Below are 20,026 nucleotides of genomic sequence, written 5' to 3' on the forward strand. Positions count from 1 at the left end.
TTATTTGAAGTAAAAGTGATGTTCAAAACTAAATGTTATGTTATTGCATAATTATGTAAATTTCAACCTTAAAATTAAAAATCCTTGAAATCAGGTGAGCCACAGCCCACAATAAAATGGACTCGAGACAACCATGATGTAGAATGTCTAGAGGGGGTCACTATTACCAATACAGATTCTGGATCCTGTATTTTAATATCTGGAGTAGACAGAAGGTATATAAAAAAGTTTTTGAATTAAATTTGCACAAAAGATCACATGATCAAACAGCTTTTTTTTTAAATTAATAACTTCACAACCTCACATTTCTAGTGTGAAAAAAGAAAAATTTGCTTAATTTGTAAAAGCAAAGGGCTTTGAGTAAAAGCACTAAGGAGGGGGGAGGGAGGGTCTTGTTTTGAGTTGGGGGTTATTCACCCTTCTAGTTTGGCCCTTGTTCTAATTTCAATTACAAATTAACCAATTAAAAATAATTATTGCCTAACTTGTGGACTGCCTTCTAAACCACAAAACTAGGGTTTCTTTTATGTGTGGGGGAGGGGGGGTTGTAGACACTACCTTACCACTTCCCCCTTGGACGTCCTTGGCAGTAGTCACGTTGAAAATTAGTATTATTATCCGTATCTCTTAAGGTACAGTGGAAAGTACACTGTGACCGCCAGCAACACAGCTGGCAAAGCTACCAAATCCATCAGCCTGGAGGTCCTGGATGATCCTCATATACATGCCACATATTCTAAATTCAAAAGGTAAAAATTATCAAATTTTATTAAAATTATATTTCAAATAGCAGACAACTTTCAACATGAAACTATCCTATTATATGCTAACCGCTGAACCAATATGTGTCTTCTTTACAGTGACGCTTCTTATAAGTCATGAAAAGGTTTATGAAAGAATAATTCTCTTAAAATGCAAGAAGCCAAGAACAATATTCTTTTTATAATTTCTGTCTAAAAGGTTTTCTTTTATTTTTGAAAGTAAAAAATATTTTTTATTTCAAAGATAAAATTTTATGTACATTTAGTTGTTTCATAAAATTCATTTTGAAAAAATGGCATCAATGACTAGGTCATTTACAAATTACCATTCTTTCTAATAATATTTATTTTTAGTTGGCAGGCTATGTTAAGAAACAGCCTCCCTCCGTATATGGTAGCACCTCCCAGGGATAGAAGAGTAGAAGAGGGAGGATCTATACAGCTTTCTTGTAAGGTAACACTTTAAGTTATTTTATATTTACAATCTATTATTTTATATGTGTTACAAGCTGTTATAACCATATTACAATCTCAACAAATTTGAAAAAACCTTAATTTTTGGCAAGGAGTACCAATACTTCCACCACAGATTAAATTTTTAAAAAAATTTAAATTTTTTTTTTAAAGTTTAGTTTATTTTTTTGGAATGGAATTTATGTAGGTAAATCTTCAAGATTTTAAGAATTCATTACATTTTACTTAGATGTTTTTTTGTAAATAATTTAATAGATGCTTTTAACATGACATAATGCGGGGGGGGAGGGGTAATCATTGATTAACAAGACCCTTTGTGTGAAGGCGCTACATAATTTAGGTTGTTGGTAACCCGTGGCCGCATGTGAAATGGTACAAGGACGATGATGAAGTTATCCCAGATGGTAAACTTTAAATCATTTATGAAAGTACCTGGATGTCTGTGTAAGTGTGTGTGAACCAAAGGGTCTCAATAACAGCTGTACCGATATGGTTTTCCTTTACAATAAAGATTTTTTATGTCCAGGAAAGGTTCTCAAAAATAATAACATAAGCGCTAGTAAATGATTATTTAATACCTATATTTGCGGGAACATTTGTTTAATGAAATCTTCCAATTTTTAATATTTATAAAACGGCCTGCTTTATTGCATCAAGATCCATGACAGATCTATGTAGGAAATAAAAGTCTATAAATAAGCTCAAGTTTTCCAAATGATAAGTGTTTAAATCTCATACTGCTCTAATAATCATCCATAATAGACTCACGTAAATTATATTTACCACTTTATTTACATTTGGATTGTAAATTATACTCTTGCCTGTTTGTTTGTTTATTTGCTTCACAACTTTTAAAAATCTCCTAATTGAATATTTCCTAATAAGAGTGTTTAAAATTTTTCATTAATAATTTTAATCTACATAAATAAATCGTCCATTGTCTTATCCCTCTTAAGATCTCTGGGATTTACAAAGTCAACATTCAATTAAATATAAACATTTCTTGTGCTCTAAGCTTCTGCCACTAGTAAATCGTGATTATTTTATTTTGTAACGGACTTTTAAGTCCCCTTTTCCTTCTATTATTTTTATCTAATGCCTTATATGGACTGTAGCTTTATGATATATATTATATAAGCCTAACCAATATAAATTTTTATTTTAAGAAAACACTTAAAAGAATAGAATTTAAATGATTGTTTTTTTTATACATTTTATTTGAATTTATGAATTTTATCGAATGTATGTGATCTCATGTATGGGTTATTTGATTTTTATAAAAAAAAAATTGAAATGAAGAAAATAGAAATGCGATTGTTTTAGACTACACTCGAATCTACAGCGAGGGAGACTTCCAACACGTACAGATCGACGACATCACCCTGGAGCACAAGGGCAGATACTGCGTGGAGGCGTACAATGAGCACGGTGTTGTTAGGAGTCATTTCACCGTGATTGTCGACAATGGCCTGGAGAGATATATGCCACCTTTCTTCACTAAAGAACTATCTGATATTACTATTAGGCAAGTATTTTTCAACTTTCTAGCTTTATAATCACTAAGTTACGAAATTATAATTGGGGTTTTAATGCTTGTTTTATATTACTCTATAAATAAATAAATTAATTACATTACTTTTAATATATTTTGTTTCTTTTATTTAGGAAGGGGTGTAATTTATTGCTTCACTGTCGTGTAGAATCATATCCTTGTATTGGTGTTACATGGTAAGTTTATATATTTATATTATATTATATCCCTATATAATTTACTACTTCACTATAGTGTAGAATCATATCCTTGTATTGGTGTTACATGGTAAGTTTATATATTTATATTATATTCTATCCCTATATAATTTAATACTTCACTATAGTGTAGAATCATATTCTTGTATTGGTGTTACATGGTAAGTTTATATATTTATATTATATTCTATCCCTATATAATTTAATACTTCACTGTCGTGTAGAATCATATTCTTGTATTGGTGTTACATGGTAAGTTTATATATTTATATTATATTCTATCCCTATATAATTTACTGCTTCACTCTAGTGTAGAATCTTATCCTTGTATTGGTGTTACATGGTAAGTTTATATATTTATATTATATTATATCCCTATATAATTTAATACTTCACTATAGTGTAGAATCATATCCTTGTATTGGTGTTACATGGTAAGTTTATATATTTATATTATATTCTATCCCTATATAATTTAATACTTCACTGTCGTGTAGAATCATATTCTTGTATTGGTGTTACATGGTAAGTTTATATATTTATATTATATTCTATCCCTATATAATTTAATACTTCACTATAGTGTAGAATCATATCCTTGTATTGGTGTTACATGGTAAGTTTATATATTTATATTATATTCTATCCCTATATAATTTACTACTTCACTATAGTGTAGAATCATATCCTTGTATTGGTGTTACATGGTAAGTTTATATATTTATATTATATTATATCCCTATATAATTTAATACTTCACTATAGTGTAGAATCATATCCTTGTATTGGTGTTACATGGTAAGTTTATATATTTATATTATATTCTATCCCTATATAATTTAATACTTCACTGTCGTGTAGAATCATATTCTTGTATTGGTGTTACATGGTAAGTTTATATATTTATATTATATTCTATCCCTATATAATTTACTGCTTCACTCTAGTGTAGAATCTTATCCTTGTATTGGTGTTACATGGTAAGTTTATATATTTATATTATATTATATCCCTATATAATTTAATACTTCACTATAGTGTAGAATCATATCCTTGTATTGGTGTTACATGGTAAGTTTATATATTTATATTATATTATATCCCTATATAATTTAATACTTCACTATAGTGTAGAATCATATCCTTGTATTGGTGTTACATGGTAAGTTTATATATTTATATTATATTCTATCCCTATATAATTTAATACTTCACTGTCGTGTAGAATCATATTCTTGTATTGGTGTTACATGGTAAGTTTATATATTTATATTATATTCTATCCCTATATAATTTACTGCTTCACTCTAGTGTAGAATCTTATCCTTGTATTGGTGTTACATGGTAAGTTTATATATTTATATTATATTATATCCCTATATAATTTAATACTTCACTATAGTGTAGAATCATATCCTTGTATTGGTGTTACATGGTAAGTTTATATATTTATATTATATTCTATCCCTATATAATTTAATACTTCACTGTCGTGTAGAATCATATTCTTGTATTGGTGTTACATGGTAAGTTTATATATTTATATTATATTCTATCCCTATATAATTTAATACTTCACTATAGTGTAGAATCATATCCTTGTATTGGTGTTACATGGTAAGTTTATATATTTATATTATATTCTATCCCTATATAATTTAATACTTCACTATAGTGTAGAATCTTATCCTTGTATTGGTGTTACATGGTAAGTTTATATATTTATATCATATTCTATCTCTATATAATTTACTGCTTCACTATAGTGTAGAATCATATCCTTGTATTGGTGTTACATGGTAAGTTTATATATTTATATTATATTATATCCCTATATAATTTACTACTTCACTATCGTGTAGAATCATATCCTTGTATTGGTGTTACATGGTAAGTTTATATATTTATATTATATTCTATCTCTATATAATTTACTACTTCACTATAGTGTAGAATCATATCCTTGTATTGGTGTTACATGGTAAGTTTATTTATTTTAACTAGAAAATTCATCCGCTCTTTTAGGAAGGAGAGGACATTATACTCTATATTATATTGATAATATCCAGGTTTCTTAGTTGTTGGCTTAAAAACTTAGGTTACTTTTACAGAACTTTTATTGGTAGGTTCCAAACTAGTAGTGTTTAAACTTTCCAACCAATTAGTTTAATCTATAGAAGTTCTAAATTGTTAATCATCAATTCATTTCGTAATCAAAAAGTTTGATTGAAGGTATTTTTGATTGGTTGATTGATTGATTGATGCCCCTTTTTAATCAATTTTATATTCAAAACTTTTTAGGCACCAGTCTGGCTCAAAGATACGGCTGAGAGAATCAGATTACAAGATTGTTGACGAGGATGGAAATGTGCTACTTGTCTTGGCTGATATGCAGGAATAATACCTTATTTTGCATGAAAAGTAGAAAAATCCATCTTGACTTCAATAAATTAAAAAAACAAACTAATCTGTATGATGAGTTAGAGTGGATAAAAAGGCTATAAGAATAAAAACATAATAAAAATTTGATAGGGTAGGTTAAGTTGTGGTTAAACAAGGTAACCCAGTTTATATTTTACTACACTTAGAGTTAGAGTTTTAATGCAGTTAGTTGGTGGTTTCCAGTGAGGGTTATATTAATTTGTTTCTAACTTAACCTAATATTAGTAAGAAATTGGGGTTACTTTATAAGCTTACTTGCAAAACAAGGAATACTCCTAAAAATTCAGACTAGCGAATCATTCAACTGCGGGATCATCAATGAGATAGCTGAGAACAGCACCAGCTGTCATGTAGAGGTCACCACAAGCAACCAGATGCTGGCAGTTGATGAGGACTGTCTCAGGTAGATAGATAGATAGAGAGATGAAGGGATAGATTAATAAATAGATAAAGGGATATATAAAGGGATAGATAAAGGGATATGTGAAGGGATAGATTAATTGATAGATGAATGGATAAATATATGAATGGATAGATTAATGGATAGATGAAGGGATATGTGAAAGGATATATAGATGAAAAGAATGATGGATAGGCGAAGAAAGTTTCATTTAAATTTCAAGTTGAAATTTTCATTGATCTTAACACTTTGGTTCAATTAATGGAATTAAAAATGTATCTATCAAAAGCTTTGATTAAGTCAAACTGTCTTAAATAAATAGTCAAATTGCCAAGAAGATTAATAGCATCGTATTGTAGACAGCTTTCCTGCTTTATAGTATAATAAAGAATTAGAATAAAGATTAATTCCACTGTTTTTATTTTATTACATGTGGAAACTGTAGAAATAACTATTCCATTATTTTTTTAGACATTCCCTGATGCCCCGGTTTACTAGCTGGCCCAGCAACCAGGTTGTGAATGAGGGTGACACAGTGAATATCACCTGTACAGCTGAATCCTGCTCCAACATCATTCTGTCCAGAAATTTTATACCTGTAAGTGTTAGTGGTTTATCAATCTCATATAAAATTTTTCTGCCGTTCTTTGAAGTTTGTACGATGTCTATTTGTTGGTTTGGTAAAATGTTTGCATAGAAAGTTTGTTAATATTCGTTATATAATAACGTTAAAAATTCTAGTCGTTTTATATCTATGAAGTTTATATGCCAAATTAATAGTGTATCTGACTGTCGTTTTTCATCTGTTTATACAAAAATGTTATGCATATTATTTCTTTTGTTATATGGGGTTGGTAAGTCTAGAATTGGTTTATTGAAGTTTACAATGAATTTACAGCAAATAAGTTGATTATGAAATCCTAGTAATATTTTTTTTCTTGTAGTTACAACTACTTCAAACAATGCAATTTATTTTATGTTATCTCGTCATATGGTTGGCACTTGGGACCTCCTATACTATGATTTTCAGATGGTTTGTCGGTGTATTTGTGTTTCACACTTTTTAAAGTGCCCACTTAAATATCCTACTTTTTAATATATCTCAATCGGTTTTTGCATAAAAGGCATAAGTTTTGATGGAAACTAATTTTGCTTATTGTAATTTCAGCACAGCCTAGATCCTGATGTAGTAGAATTGAACAAGAATGGAAATAATTTTAGTATAGATATTGAAAATATTATACCCGACCAGGAGGGTCTATACTTCCTTTCAGCAAGGTAGGATCTTAACAATTATAACTGTTTAGATTAGCTACCAAGCAATTATAAGCAGATTATTTTTTATCTAAAATCTCAAGATGTCAATAATGATTTGATATAGTTAACCACTCCCCTCCCTTTATTAAAGTCAGGTCAGGTTAGGTCATTTTGGGTACTTGGTATTCCCACAGGGTCAGGGCCCTTCGTAGGAAAAGGAGAAAAAACTACCCTCAACTTATTTTCAATCATTGGGATATTATTGTTAAATATTTCTTATTTAATTTGGCATCTTCCATTTAAAGTACCTAAGTTACTATCATATTTTTATAGTAATTGCATGAAAATATACCATTAAAGAAAATTTAAGTATAAGTATATATTTGAATTGAAAGTATTTGAATTAGATAAATAAAATCAATACTTGTTTTAGGAATGCTCACAGTGAAGAGAAGTATCCATTAATTATAAAAGTAAAATCAATAGTGGATCTTTCATCTATAGAATCATGTGCACCCGTAAATAAGTAAGTAATATTTTTAGTTTTATCTGCGATGGTTGGGTAGGTGTTAGGTTCGAGGCCGCGAAATCATGCACTTCATTAGCAATTATAATTATAATATTATTATAGGAAAACAGTAAAAGTGTCTGACTATGACGTCAGAAAAAATTAACAATTAACCAATGAGAGGCCGCTATATATTTTACCATTGTGAATACTGGCTTCCCATTGGTTAATTATTAATTTTTTCTGACGTCATAGTCAGACACTTTTACTGTTTTCGTATTATAGGACAGGAGCTCCTAGTCTATATGATGGTGGACCAGTGTATGCCAGAGATGGAGATACAGTAATAATCAAGAGTACCCTGGAGTCTGGAGCACCTCCTTACAATATTTCATGGAAATTTAATGGACAGGTACAAATTTTCAATAATTATTAAAGTTTTAGATTTCAAAAAAATTTCTTTTACTTTTCTATCTTTTTTGTATTCTTTTAATATTATATTATAAACAGAAAAATCAATATATTTTGTTTTCATAATGGGTATTTTTTATAGCTAATTTAGATATAAAAAAAAGTATTATGGAAAAAGGTTTTCTGGTGATTGCATTAAAGTGCCTAGCGAGTAATATAACACCGCACTCTATTATTTTCTAAAAATATATACAAAATAAGAAGGGTGTTTCTAAAACCTGCGGAGAGCTCTAACACTGCTGGGGATTAAGCCTCCGGTGCGCATTAACTCTCCAAGGCTACCTTGTACACAATAGAATAAAGTAGACTCCCTCCTTATTATCAATTTTTTAAAAATAAGGGTATGGGTTATGTGCTCGACATGGAACTTTAAAGGAAAATTATAATTTTCTTCATTCAAAATGTATCCCAATTTACGAATCAGAGCAATAGAGTGCCAAAATCAAATAATTTTCTTTTAATCTTAGGATATTTGGTGGAGTAGCCGTGTGAGCCCTATAAATGTGCCCGGATGCATTGGTATCCGTATGACTGGTGTAGGTACACAGGACGAGGGACTCTATACCTGTACAGTTCATAATGCTGAGGGCTCTGCTGATAGCACTACTATTCTTCTCGTTGATTGTAAGTATCCTATAATATAAGGTATTTTAGACAGGGGATAGTTTTTATCTTTTTTCTATACCCTTGTCTGTTCTTTAATGCTTGGGCGCAGCCCTTAGTATATTATATCATAATATCATCTATTTTATTGTCGAATTATAGTCTACTGTTATCTTTTTTTGTAATGATTTTTATGATTGACCAAAGATTATTTTGATATCTCTTTGCCTATTTTTTTATATTTTAGATAATGAACACAAAGAAAGTGAAGTCATGGCAGAATTAACAAATTGTCCAATGTTGGATAATATTACTCCCCTCATGTCCTGGTCAAATACACCCGCAGTAACACCCAGGTATTATAATATGTTGGATAATATTACTCCTCTTATGTTCTGGTCTAATACACCCGCAGTAACACCCAGGTATTATAATATGTTAGATAATATTACTCCTCTTATGTCCTCTGGTCAAATACACCCGCAGTAACACCCAGGTATTATAATAAGTTGGATAATATTACTCCCCTCATGTCCTGGTCAAATACACCCGCAGTAACACCCAGGTATTATAATATTTTAGATAATATTACTCCTCTTATGTCCTCTGGTCAAATACACCCGCAGTAACACCCAGGTATTATTATATGTTGGATAATGTTACTCATCTCACGTCATGGACAAATACACCCGCAGTAACACCCTTGTACTATAATATTACTCCCCTCATATCCTGGTCAAATACACCCGTAAGTCATCCATTGCCAGAAATAGGGTTAAATATGAATCATCTTATAATTTTTATTAGACGCCTGACACCTACTCAACCTACACCACGTGGCACACCCTTGCTGTCCAGAAGAGCCTCGCCCCGTGTGACACCCAGATCTACGCCACGGGCCAACAATACTCCTCGGGCCACACCCACACCTCTCACACCTACTTTCCAGAGAAGAAATTATGATTTAAGGTTGGGTCATTTAAAAAAAAATATGACATGTTTAATTTTAAAAACGAATCTTTTCTTTAAGTAAGGGATGTAGTCTGACAGTACGTTACAGTTTAGGCAAGTTAGAATTGATGATTTCAAACTTTGGTTCTTGATTCATGTAACAATAATACTTCTTAGAAAGCGTAGCAACTTTGTATTGTTACCAGAAAATGTGTGCGTTGATTTAAAAATGCTGATTTAAAACTTTTTTAACAGCAAATTTTTTGATGATATAATTATCTATTAATCTGATTTTCTAAAAAAAAATGATTCCTAGTACAACAAGGATCATATTTTAAGCGAAGCATCTCGGTATTCCTTTTCAATGTTGTATTATCTTTTTCTAGGTCTTCGTTTACCTGACATATTATCTTTTTTTCTAGGTCACCGTCAGTAAGCTCCTCCCATTTATCAGTAATGGATGATTTACTGATGCCTCCCCCCAGAAGAAAGTACGTTCAAGCCCCAGAAATTTTCTCTTCATTTACCAGTCAAACTGTTGAGGTAAAGAACATAAAAACACTCCTTATATATATTACTAGCTGCTGCGTCCTTAGTATTAAGGGGATCTGTATTCAAAGGAATATAAAGAAATAAAGAAATAAATGTTAATACAAAACAGCCGGAAACCATCTCGAGACATAAGTGAAGCTTCCCAAAAAAGAAGAATACAATCAGTTCAGTGGTTATTGAGATCTTAAGCTTCGGACATAGAAACCTTACTACTTTATATAATAGGATAAAAGTAACATGAAGTTTATCACTGTGTATATTTGTCTGTGATAGCTGCTGAACTGATATGATTCTCCTTTAAAATATAGCTTCATGGGTCAAGGAAAGGTTTATGACTGTTTTCACCTTCACAACAGAAATTGCCTCTAGAATAAATTAATCCAAAAAAATCTTTTTTACTTTTTCTTTATTAAACTAAAATTGAAAATGGGCAGGGATCGAGTTAACCCCTCAAGGACTACATACAAAATTATATTGTAAACTTCCATGCAAAAGACAACGAAATATCTTTGTAGGTTCTAAATTTATTTAAAAATCAATATTATTAAGTTGTACAAGGCGTAAAATGAATTTTTTATTTTAGGAGGGTGGAGCCGTGGAGTTTAAATGTTTTGTGTCCTGCGCCCCTAACACAACAACCACATGGGAGAGGGATGGAGTTCCCCTCCTCTCTGGGGCTAATATCTCACTCCTAGAGAAAACGGGGGTAAGTAAATAGAGGTTGAAGATTACAAAGACCAAATTGTGTCAAAAATTTTCCATGTGACGTCATAAAAATGATCATCATTATCATTATTCATCTCTTTTTTATGGGTTTTCTTTAACACTTCCCCTCTCATCTCCCTCATTTTTATGACGTCACTTGGATAATTTTTGTCACAATTTGGTCTTTGTCGTTGAATATATGTGGATATTATGACAGGGGAAAATTGTCGTCGATGTAGTAGGCTAACATGGGACATCATTTATTGGCCAATTTGTTCATTCAATGAGAAGGGGAGGGGATATTGTTAAAGGGGGTGGATGGAGTATCGTTATTTTAGTCAGCTACAAGTTTGCTTTATTAGAGAGCATGCAAATCTGGAGTAAGGTCTAAGTAATTATATATCAGTTGGCATTGCTGACACAATTAATGATGATGAGATTATGACTAATCTAAATCTTGAAAAACTATCATATGCGTTGGTTATAGACTAGATTATAGTTGTTTAAAACATTTTGTGCAAACCAAAAAAGTCAGTTAATTATTTTTAAGGTGAGAATGTTAAAACTGCACAGTGTAAAGATGGGGGATAGTGGTAATTATAGAATGACAATAACAAATAAATCTGGAGTCACAAACTGTTCTGCAGCTCTTATAGTTAAAAGTAAGTACATTAAAAAATTTTCTATGGTCGATTTTTTTGGTGTTGGGGGGGGGGGGGGGTTAGAAACCTTCCCAGGACCTATGAGAAGCTGAACTGTAAATGATAAACCTGTCGTTTCAGCGTTAATGAGATTCTTCCTGTATAAAAATTGTAAATTTTATTTTTTTATTTTAGAGAGAGTTGCAACACGTAGTACAGAAGTTACTAGCAGCACTAGAAGTACATATGGAGGTTCACAATATGGAAGTACACAGTACAGCAGTACACATTATAGTAGTACACATGGCTACACGCCTTCAAGATTGTATTCAAATCAATATAATTATAATTCAATCAGGTCAAGTGTTGATTCTCAATGACCCAAATTTCAATTTCAAATTTGCCGCCATATTCAACCAATAATAAGTCTCCTTTCAAAATTCTAGCGTATTATTGGATTTTTTCCCAGAGAAATATGTTATTGGTTTATTTTGGCGGCAAATTATAAATTCCATAATTTTCTCTTTCAGTAGTGCAGCTGTTATCTGTAAGTTTGAAGGACTGACCTACGGACCGTGCCCGGTCAAGATAAACGTTAATGCTTTGACTTTCCTATTTATCAACGGATTTTAAAAATTAAAGTACATACTCTCCTAAAATTAAAAAGATCCTTTTAACAATTAATTACATACCAACAATTGAACATATTTTTCTTTATTAATCAATTATAATCTTAAAAACTTTTTAGATTCCATTAAATAAACTTTATTTTAACTAAAAATGCAGTTGAAATTGAAAATTTTTTTAAAGAATATTGTCTTTTTTACTATATTTCAAACTAGCAGCTACGCCCCTAGAGGCCTCTAGTGGCACTTTAAATGTTTTTTTTTATATTTAAAATATGTCTATGTTGCGTTTGACGTTTATGTTTGCGTTGAACTCTCTTTCTAAAATCGAGAACGTAAAAATATTAAATTTTTTAAATTTCTCTTGGGAGGGTGGTGGTACCCTCCCCCTAAAAAGTTATAAACTTTCCCAGGACCTATGAGAAGCTACCCTGTTAAGGAGAACCCGATCGGTTCAGCGGTTAGCGAGATTCTTTGGTAGACACAAACAGACAGACAAACATACATCCTGTTACTTTATTATAAGGAATGTTTTTTAAACCATCAATTTGTTTTTATTTCAGATATTTGTGATGAAGAGAAGAAGTGGTGAGTTCTTGTGGTGTCCTCCTCCCAAATTTTAAATTAACTTCAGTTGTGGTGTCCCCCCCTCAAATTCTAAATAATTTTTATTCGATGTCATGTTGTTGTTACGAATATTTTAATAATTAATTTTCTTTGTGCGATAAAATTCAAACAGATAATAAACGTTGATAATAAATTGTTATTTTTTCTGTTTTACATTTTGTATTGGAAAAGCTTCTCTATAATTCATTTTATCTGTCCTTCTGTAACGCTATGGGGGAAACATGATTTTCTTAGCTGCTTTTGTAAGATAGACAGTTGATTTTTTTATGACCACTGTACATCTGTTCTATTATAACACTGTCTGTTTATCCATCTAAGATTTTTATGTGGTTTGTAGGTTTGTATATTTACAAGCAGTAAAGTACTGGGAAGTTTGTCTGTGTTATGTAGAAGATCTTAAACCAGGCGAGGCGAATACCCTGTCTGTAATAAAGCGCTCTCTTCTTTATTTCTCTACTTTCTTCCTCTCTCTTTCTTTTTTTTGCTATCTTTTTCTCTTTATTTCCTTCTCTTTTTTCTAATTCTTCCTCTTTCTTTCTTTTCCAACTTTTTCTCTTTTCCTTTCTTTTTAATCCTTTCTCTTTATGTATAGACTAGCGGCTACGCCCCCTAGAGGCCTCTAGGGGTATTTGAGGAAGGGAGAGTCAAATATGTTAACCCAATTTCTTATTTTTAATTTTAGTTGAAAAATAAAAATTTTTGGGGGGTAATTTTTTTCTAGTGACGATTTCTCTTAAGTGGGTGTAGGTATCTTCCCTCAAAATAGTTATAGACCTTCTCGGGACCTATGAGAAGCTACCCTGTTAAGGAGAACCCGATCGGTTCAGCGGTTAGCAGATCCTTCGGTACAAACATAAAGACAAACACACAGACAAACATCCCGTTACTTTATTATAAGGATAGATATATTTTGCTTACAATTTCAGATTCGCTAATATTGGACTAAGTTTTTTTTAATAAAAGAAACTATTTTGAATATTTGTTTCTGCCTTATTGAAATTTGAAAATTAAATCACACAACCTCCTCTTATACAAGAAATCACAAAACTTCTTAAATTTGAGTTAAATGCGTTTTCAAGTACGGCTCAAAATCAGATAAATAGCCTAAAACCATCCAAAGACTTTACTAAAAATAAAATATCCTAAAACTATCTGAGACCTATTTAAACTAATATGTTGAACTTATTCGGTCCAGTGGTTAGCAAGATCGACCAAACATAAAAACCTTACCATCATTTGTTTTAACATGAAATAGGCCAAGATATTAACCTCCTGGACAACTAGCGGCCGTGTCGTCACGTATTTAATGACTTTTTCCTTCTTCTATATATAAAACTAAACTAATAAACATAGTAAGTCTAGATAAACAATTCCATAATTAGACCAATAGTAACACGTGGAATAACAAGTCAGCTTTAAAGTAAACAATTGAATTTATGCTTTGAAAACTGAATCAAAATTACATTGCTTTATAAGTGAACTAGCGGCTTCGCCCCTAGCCTTCAGACGGACAGGCATCAAGCTACTTTATATTATATATATAAAAAAGAGTTGGGATCAGTAAAAGGGAAGGAAGTAGCGGGTTTCGCCTTATTTTCACAGTAGCTTTTCTCCTAATTTACCTAACCTAACCTAAAATAATACGAAACCCGCTAAATATCTCTTTCCCTTATCTAAAAATTTTGTTTTTAAAAATCCTTTATTAGTTCGGCGAAATAAAGTGGCTAATTGGACATCTAGGGTAAAAATGTATTGGTGAGCTGTTTACCTAATCAGCCACTTTTGATTAATGTTACATGTCCACTTTAAATGCAAACACATGCACGGCACACACAGGGTTACCAGGGATAAGACAATAGACGATAAATTGATGTACTACTCAAATTATGTCAAACAAAATTACCACTTCTGAAGAATGAAATAATTGCTAGATAAGTTATGACATTAAAGTTTTGTAGCAACCAATCAAAATTAAAACATTGGGTAGCAGTAAAATTATCAGTCCAATGTCCACACCCTCCCTGACACCACAACACAAATAATGATTACAAATATTCTTTTTCATTTTTTGCATGCACATTCAAGGTATAGAGTAGGAAGAGGTATTAAAAAGTTAAGAAATAAGAACAATAGTGTGGTAAAGTCCACTTCTTCGCTACTTTACAGATCTCCACGATGGAACCTGTAGTCCTGTCTTCTTGTCAAAGTTGTTCCTCTGAATAAAACAGTCTTCTTTCTTGTTAAGTCTTTATTGATCTTGTTGGTTCTACATTTTAAACATGACTGAATATTACAATGATTGAATGAGTATTTATAGTCAGTGCAAATGGATATTATAGAATACATAATGAAATTTACAAATAGTACAATCATGGTGCCATTCTAACGATAGAAAGGTCAAATTCATCATGCTATAGGAAGGTGTGGTGGGTTGGGTATTTTTGTGTTCATTTGAACTGACAATAGTTATGTATACATATGTACACAATAATTGCCCCCACAATATGATTCCATGTTAGAGAGTACAAAGTTTGAAACTGAGCATTTGGTATTACTGTGTACATTCGAACAGGCAGTAGCTGGTGTACAGATGTATATCATTGCCCATTTCCATGTTGATTGTAAAGTTGAACATCACAGCAGGATTTATAACTGGTACTGGTACATGGTGGTGTATTCTCTGTTCATCACAATAGACTCCCATAACTGAGCCTGTGTGGTGTGATGTGGGGGGCTTGTACAAAAAGGGAAAGGTAGTCCAAATATGAATTCATGTTTTCATTGTATGGTCACACCATAACTTCTGGATTGCATGTGTAAGGTTGGGGGGCTTACAACAAAAGGGAAGGTAGTCCAAAGGAATCTTGACCTTTTGAAATCTTGTTAGGTTGGGGGCTGGAACCATAAAAGGGAAGGTAGATTACTTTAAAGTTTGTTTCCATGGCGTGGCCACTTTACCACCAAATATATATATAACAAATTTCCACAGAAGAAATGTTCTTCAAATAAAACAATAATATTTCTACCCAAGAAATCTCCAATTATATGTATACATCTCCACAAAGGAAAATCTCCATTTAGGGTCTCTAGATTCTACATAAGAATTCTCCAAATAATGTCTTCAGTTCCAAAGGAATACTCTTTTCATTTAATACTTCTCCTTGGTCTGCATAGATATTTCTAACAAAAAGAAATCCAAAAAAATATGCTAGAATGATTTCACACCATATTGTGTCTCAAATCATTAGTTCTTATCTGATAGGTTGAGTCAATCTTGGGCCAATGTAGGTGTGTGTATGTGTGTGTGGATTGTCTAGTATCACATCATTAAAGCATAGCTACTCTGTAGTTGCTATTCTGTATGTCAGGGTCATTCTACTACATTTTATACCCCCAGCAGACTTTAAAATTCAGACAATATGTCTTAATTTTAAACATCTTGGTCTCTCCGGGGACATGAGGAGTGTTGTCTTGAGTCAGTTAGAACCAGGTTTCATCTTTTGGAACAGCAACAGGTAATGGGTCAGGTAGGTCAATCAGGTGGTCTTGGTGAGATGTTGATGGTTTACATATAGAGGTAGGTCGCTGGGGTGTGGTTGACATAACAGCAAGTGGTATAGGTTCAGATTCAGAAGCCAGTATCCCTCCTGGATAAGGTTCTACAGCATCTCTATAGGGATTAGTCCTTAAGTGGTTGGATGATTGTGTACTGCTAATCTTCTTGTCAACAATAAATGGTAGCATGGTTGCATCTACAACTATCTCATTTTGATCTTTTGTCTTAATCCCATCTTATGATAGCAGGTCAGCAGGAGGACTCAGTACAACTTGTAAAAGTTGGATAATACAACAATTAATACTATCAGAATGGAACAAACATTTCCTATTCGGGCTATCTTTTTGGACCAGTCAAATAGGAACTGGAAGTGTCCAGTAATTTCTTGTTCTAGGTGCTGTAAATTAAAAACTGCAGAAGTTCCTCTAGCGGGTTGGTATTCTTTACATTGTGTATTGCCCTCACAGTAACTGGATACCATACTCGTTGTTTTGTTCTTTGAAAGTGAATTAAATTGTTGAATTGACTGATTTCTTCAGCAGTGTAGAGTAAATCTTCTCCAAAGGAAGGATGGTTGAACTTACTTGTGCTTTCTAGATGAAGATAATCTGATGATAAATGTCCCAAGGTGGTTTGTACTTCAGGCATTGCAATTAACATCATTTCTCCATCAGATGATAAAAAGACAGGAACAAATGCTGCATTGCAAGGTATTCACTCCAAGGGGTCTTCATCAATTACTAAGTGTGTGCGGGCTTGTAGTCGCGATGGTTGGTTCTCAATCCAAACAGGAAGGCTGTCACTTGAACACTGTTCTCCTTGTTTATCTCCTATCCTAGCTGTAGCTACTACTTTCTTATACCGAAGGTCTTGTATAACATCTCCTCTTATTCGCAGAAGGCTATTTGGGTGGAAGGGAGATAATTCATGCATTCCTAGAGAGTCCTTGTTGAGTGAACAAAGTTTGTTGGTTATATCTCCAATTTTGTTCTGAAGGACTGTCTGAAAAAGTACATGAGGTGGGATTCGGAAGTTCTTATTTCCAAATCAATGTCTAAGTTCGATGGATCCAAATGATGGTCAACATTGATCAGGTCAAACATGGCTAAGTCTGCACTTAAGACCTTGATGTTTGAGTACTCAGTCGCATAAACAGTGAATACTGGCTTACAGGAGGAAGGAGCATTCTCTTGAGATTTTGAAGTAAGAAAGACTTTGTTCTTAGAATCAACCAAAACTTCTTGAGAGCCTTCATCTGTCTCTACCAATACCAGTTCCATATCAGCTCTTTGAATTACACTAAGGGGGCAGGCTGATTCTGGGTACTCTAGCACATAAGCCTCAGTTCCTGCTTGACAGGATAAAATGTGGCTGCATATCTTCGGTAGCTTGGTGTGGGAATCCAGGTCTATTACATAGTATGAGCCTAATTCCAATTCAACTTCCTTGATTAGAACTTCAGCGGAAACTAATTCAACCAGACTTGATACTTCCTCTTCATGTAAGATTCTGGTGATAGTTCAGTGATGACTGAGGGAACAGTGATGGTTGAGGTACAGTGTTGACTGAGGGTACAGTGATGAATGAGGAACAGTGATGACTGAGGAATAATGATGACTGAGGGATAGTGATGACTGCGGGTACAGTGATGACTGAGGAATAGTGATGACTGAGGAATAGTGATGACTGAGGAATAATGATGACTGAGGAATAGTGATGACTGAGGTACAGTGATGACTGAGGGTACAGTGATGACTGAGGGTACAGTGATGACTGAGGAATAGTGATAACTGAGGGAACAGTGATCTTGGTCACAACACATTCTGGGTACATTGTGCTTGTCAAATCAAAATAATTTAGGTTTCATCAATGCCCTATACTCTCTACCTTATTAAATATCTATGGTCCTGATCTATACTGATCCTTGATACAACTGTCCACTTTTGGGTTGGTATGATTATGTCAGCATTGTCCAGGTCTCTAACTTGTCTCAGGTGTTCATAAAATAGGTAACTTGTAAAAGGTAAATTTATAAGGGGAATTGGCTTCTACACCAGTCAGGCTAAATTGACTTCCAGGTACAAGGTTTCTGTGGTAGATGTTCAATTTCCACAAGATAAGATTATTCATGGTTGGATTTGTTGGGTTTTGCATAATCTAATTGTAGGCATTTTCCAACTAGGATGATGCTGAACTAGAAATAATCTTCAATGAATGTTAAGCTTACAGCTGATGTAATGTTGTTGAGTGTCCAGAGCTATATCAGTTTCCAGTATTATGATGAAATTGAAGTTGAGGGTCATTTGCCATAGGGAGTTGTTAGACAAATATAAATGTTCTGAATGCAGTCATGGTACTGCAGGTGGCTTTGGAACTGCAGATAGTTATCAATGTCAACTCATTAATCATTGGTTAAAATCCTGCAATAATTGTCATTGCCGCAGGTGGCTCCTTCTGCACCGCAGGTGGTGAGGAATTCAGCAGGTGAGTAATTTGCACCATTTGTCTATATTCAATCATTATTAGAAGATGGTAAGGCTTGACAGTTTTTCTCATGTAAAAGGCATACTCTTTATGTATACAATTGCTGGTTTTGATTGCTCAGGTAATTGCCAATTTGGCTGTAATGTTTCATGTGTCTCAAATTCTTAAGATCACTGCTGGCAAGTGTAAACACAATACATTTGTGGTCTCTTATTCAATATTTTACGGTTTCCTGGAATAGAGATCTGGGGAAGATTGATGGTTGAGGACAGTTGTAAAGTTGTACAAACATACCAGTACACAGCATACCTGTTAAGCAATCTTGAATTTGCTCATTCTCAAATACCATCTTCCATGTGTAAGATCATAACTTGAATATGTCTTAATCTTGCTTCTTGGCTCCAAGGTGTTATGAGCTTGTCTAGTTGGTGACTGATGATGATAGAGTGAACAGGCACTATGATAGTGGCTGGTTCCTAGTTTGGATTTGGAGTTATGAGTAACACTACAATGGCTGTTGGATTGATATCTTGTCTGTGTCCTCAGCGGTATCTGAATATTATCTTCCAGCTCCTTCAGTTTCTTGTTGTACTCCTCACCGACTTCTCTTCTTTTAACTTACCAATTACCATCTCAATGGATAGTTGCTTATTTCCCAAAGAAGAGCTAAACTTGAAATTTTGTTGATGATAATCTCTTCTCCTCATTTCCAAACTTTCCTTATCTGATTATGAAGAAGCAACTTTCAAAAAGTATTATCTACATAAAAATCACCAAACTTCTAGAGGGCAGATTCTGGTCTTGGAGCTATAATCGGGCTATAGCAGCTGCATTTGAAATGGTTCATCTACTAACTCTGGATTCTCCATCTCTCAAAAATCTGTCTCTAAGGTCTCTTCCATTGGCAGGACTTCTTCATGCATTTCATGTGTGGATGGACTAAGTTCCTCATGAACTTCAGGCTCTTCAATAAAAGTTGATTATTCCAAAGGCTGGGTATCATTGTATATAATGTATTGTATATAATACATTTGGACAGTCGTGTAGGTCTGCTATCTGCTTCAGAAGATCAGGTAAATTGCTCTCAAATTCTTCTTGGAAGGTCAAGTATTCACCACTATCATCTGTCTTCAGACTGTAGGTAAGTTGTTGACACATCTGGTAGCACACGCTTCATTCTGTTCACAATTACAGAGATTTCTTGTGGTGATTTACGCCA

General features: G+C 33.0%; 1 protein-coding gene across 4 annotated transcripts in view; it reads left to right on the forward strand.

The window, feature by feature from the left end:
* The window catches only part of LOC145323175 (uncharacterized), a 51,620-nt gene extending 38,720 nt beyond the window's left edge, over window positions 1-12,900 (forward strand). For all 4 annotated transcript variants that reach the window (XM_080165575.1, XM_080165574.1, XM_080165578.1 and 1 more), the window contains 20 exons: window positions 91-215; window positions 633-749; window positions 1,116-1,215; window positions 1,576-1,639; window positions 2,559-2,764; window positions 2,905-2,963; window positions 5,286-5,376; window positions 5,711-5,829; window positions 6,298-6,424; window positions 6,995-7,104; window positions 7,517-7,609; window positions 7,877-8,003; window positions 8,530-8,686; window positions 8,913-9,021; window positions 9,473-9,634; window positions 10,039-10,159; window positions 10,752-10,874; window positions 11,424-11,535; window positions 11,710-11,872; window positions 12,704-12,900. In XM_080165575.1, coding sequence (XP_080021701.1) covers window positions 91-215; window positions 633-749; window positions 1,116-1,215; window positions 1,576-1,639; window positions 2,559-2,764; window positions 2,905-2,963; window positions 5,286-5,376; window positions 5,711-5,829; window positions 6,298-6,424; window positions 6,995-7,104; window positions 7,517-7,609; window positions 7,877-8,003; window positions 8,530-8,686; window positions 8,913-9,021; window positions 9,473-9,634; window positions 10,039-10,159; window positions 10,752-10,874; window positions 11,424-11,535; window positions 11,710-11,872; window positions 12,704-12,713 — 2,295 coding nt within the window. In that variant the 3' untranslated portion in view covers window positions 12,714-12,900. The remainder of the gene's footprint in view (window positions 1-90; window positions 216-632; window positions 750-1,115; window positions 1,216-1,575; window positions 1,640-2,558; window positions 2,765-2,904; window positions 2,964-5,285; window positions 5,377-5,710; window positions 5,830-6,297; window positions 6,425-6,994; window positions 7,105-7,516; window positions 7,610-7,876; window positions 8,004-8,529; window positions 8,687-8,912; window positions 9,022-9,472; window positions 9,635-10,038; window positions 10,160-10,751; window positions 10,875-11,423; window positions 11,536-11,709; window positions 11,873-12,703) is intronic.
* The last annotated feature ends 7,126 nt before the right edge of the window (window positions 12,901-20,026 follow it).

This window comes from Acartia tonsa, chromosome 6, assembly GCF_053477335.1.
Source record: "Acartia tonsa isolate MP-2025a chromosome 6, ASM5347733v1, whole genome shotgun sequence".
NCBI classification, from domain to species: domain Eukaryota; kingdom Metazoa; phylum Arthropoda; class Copepoda; order Calanoida; family Acartiidae; genus Acartia; species Acartia tonsa.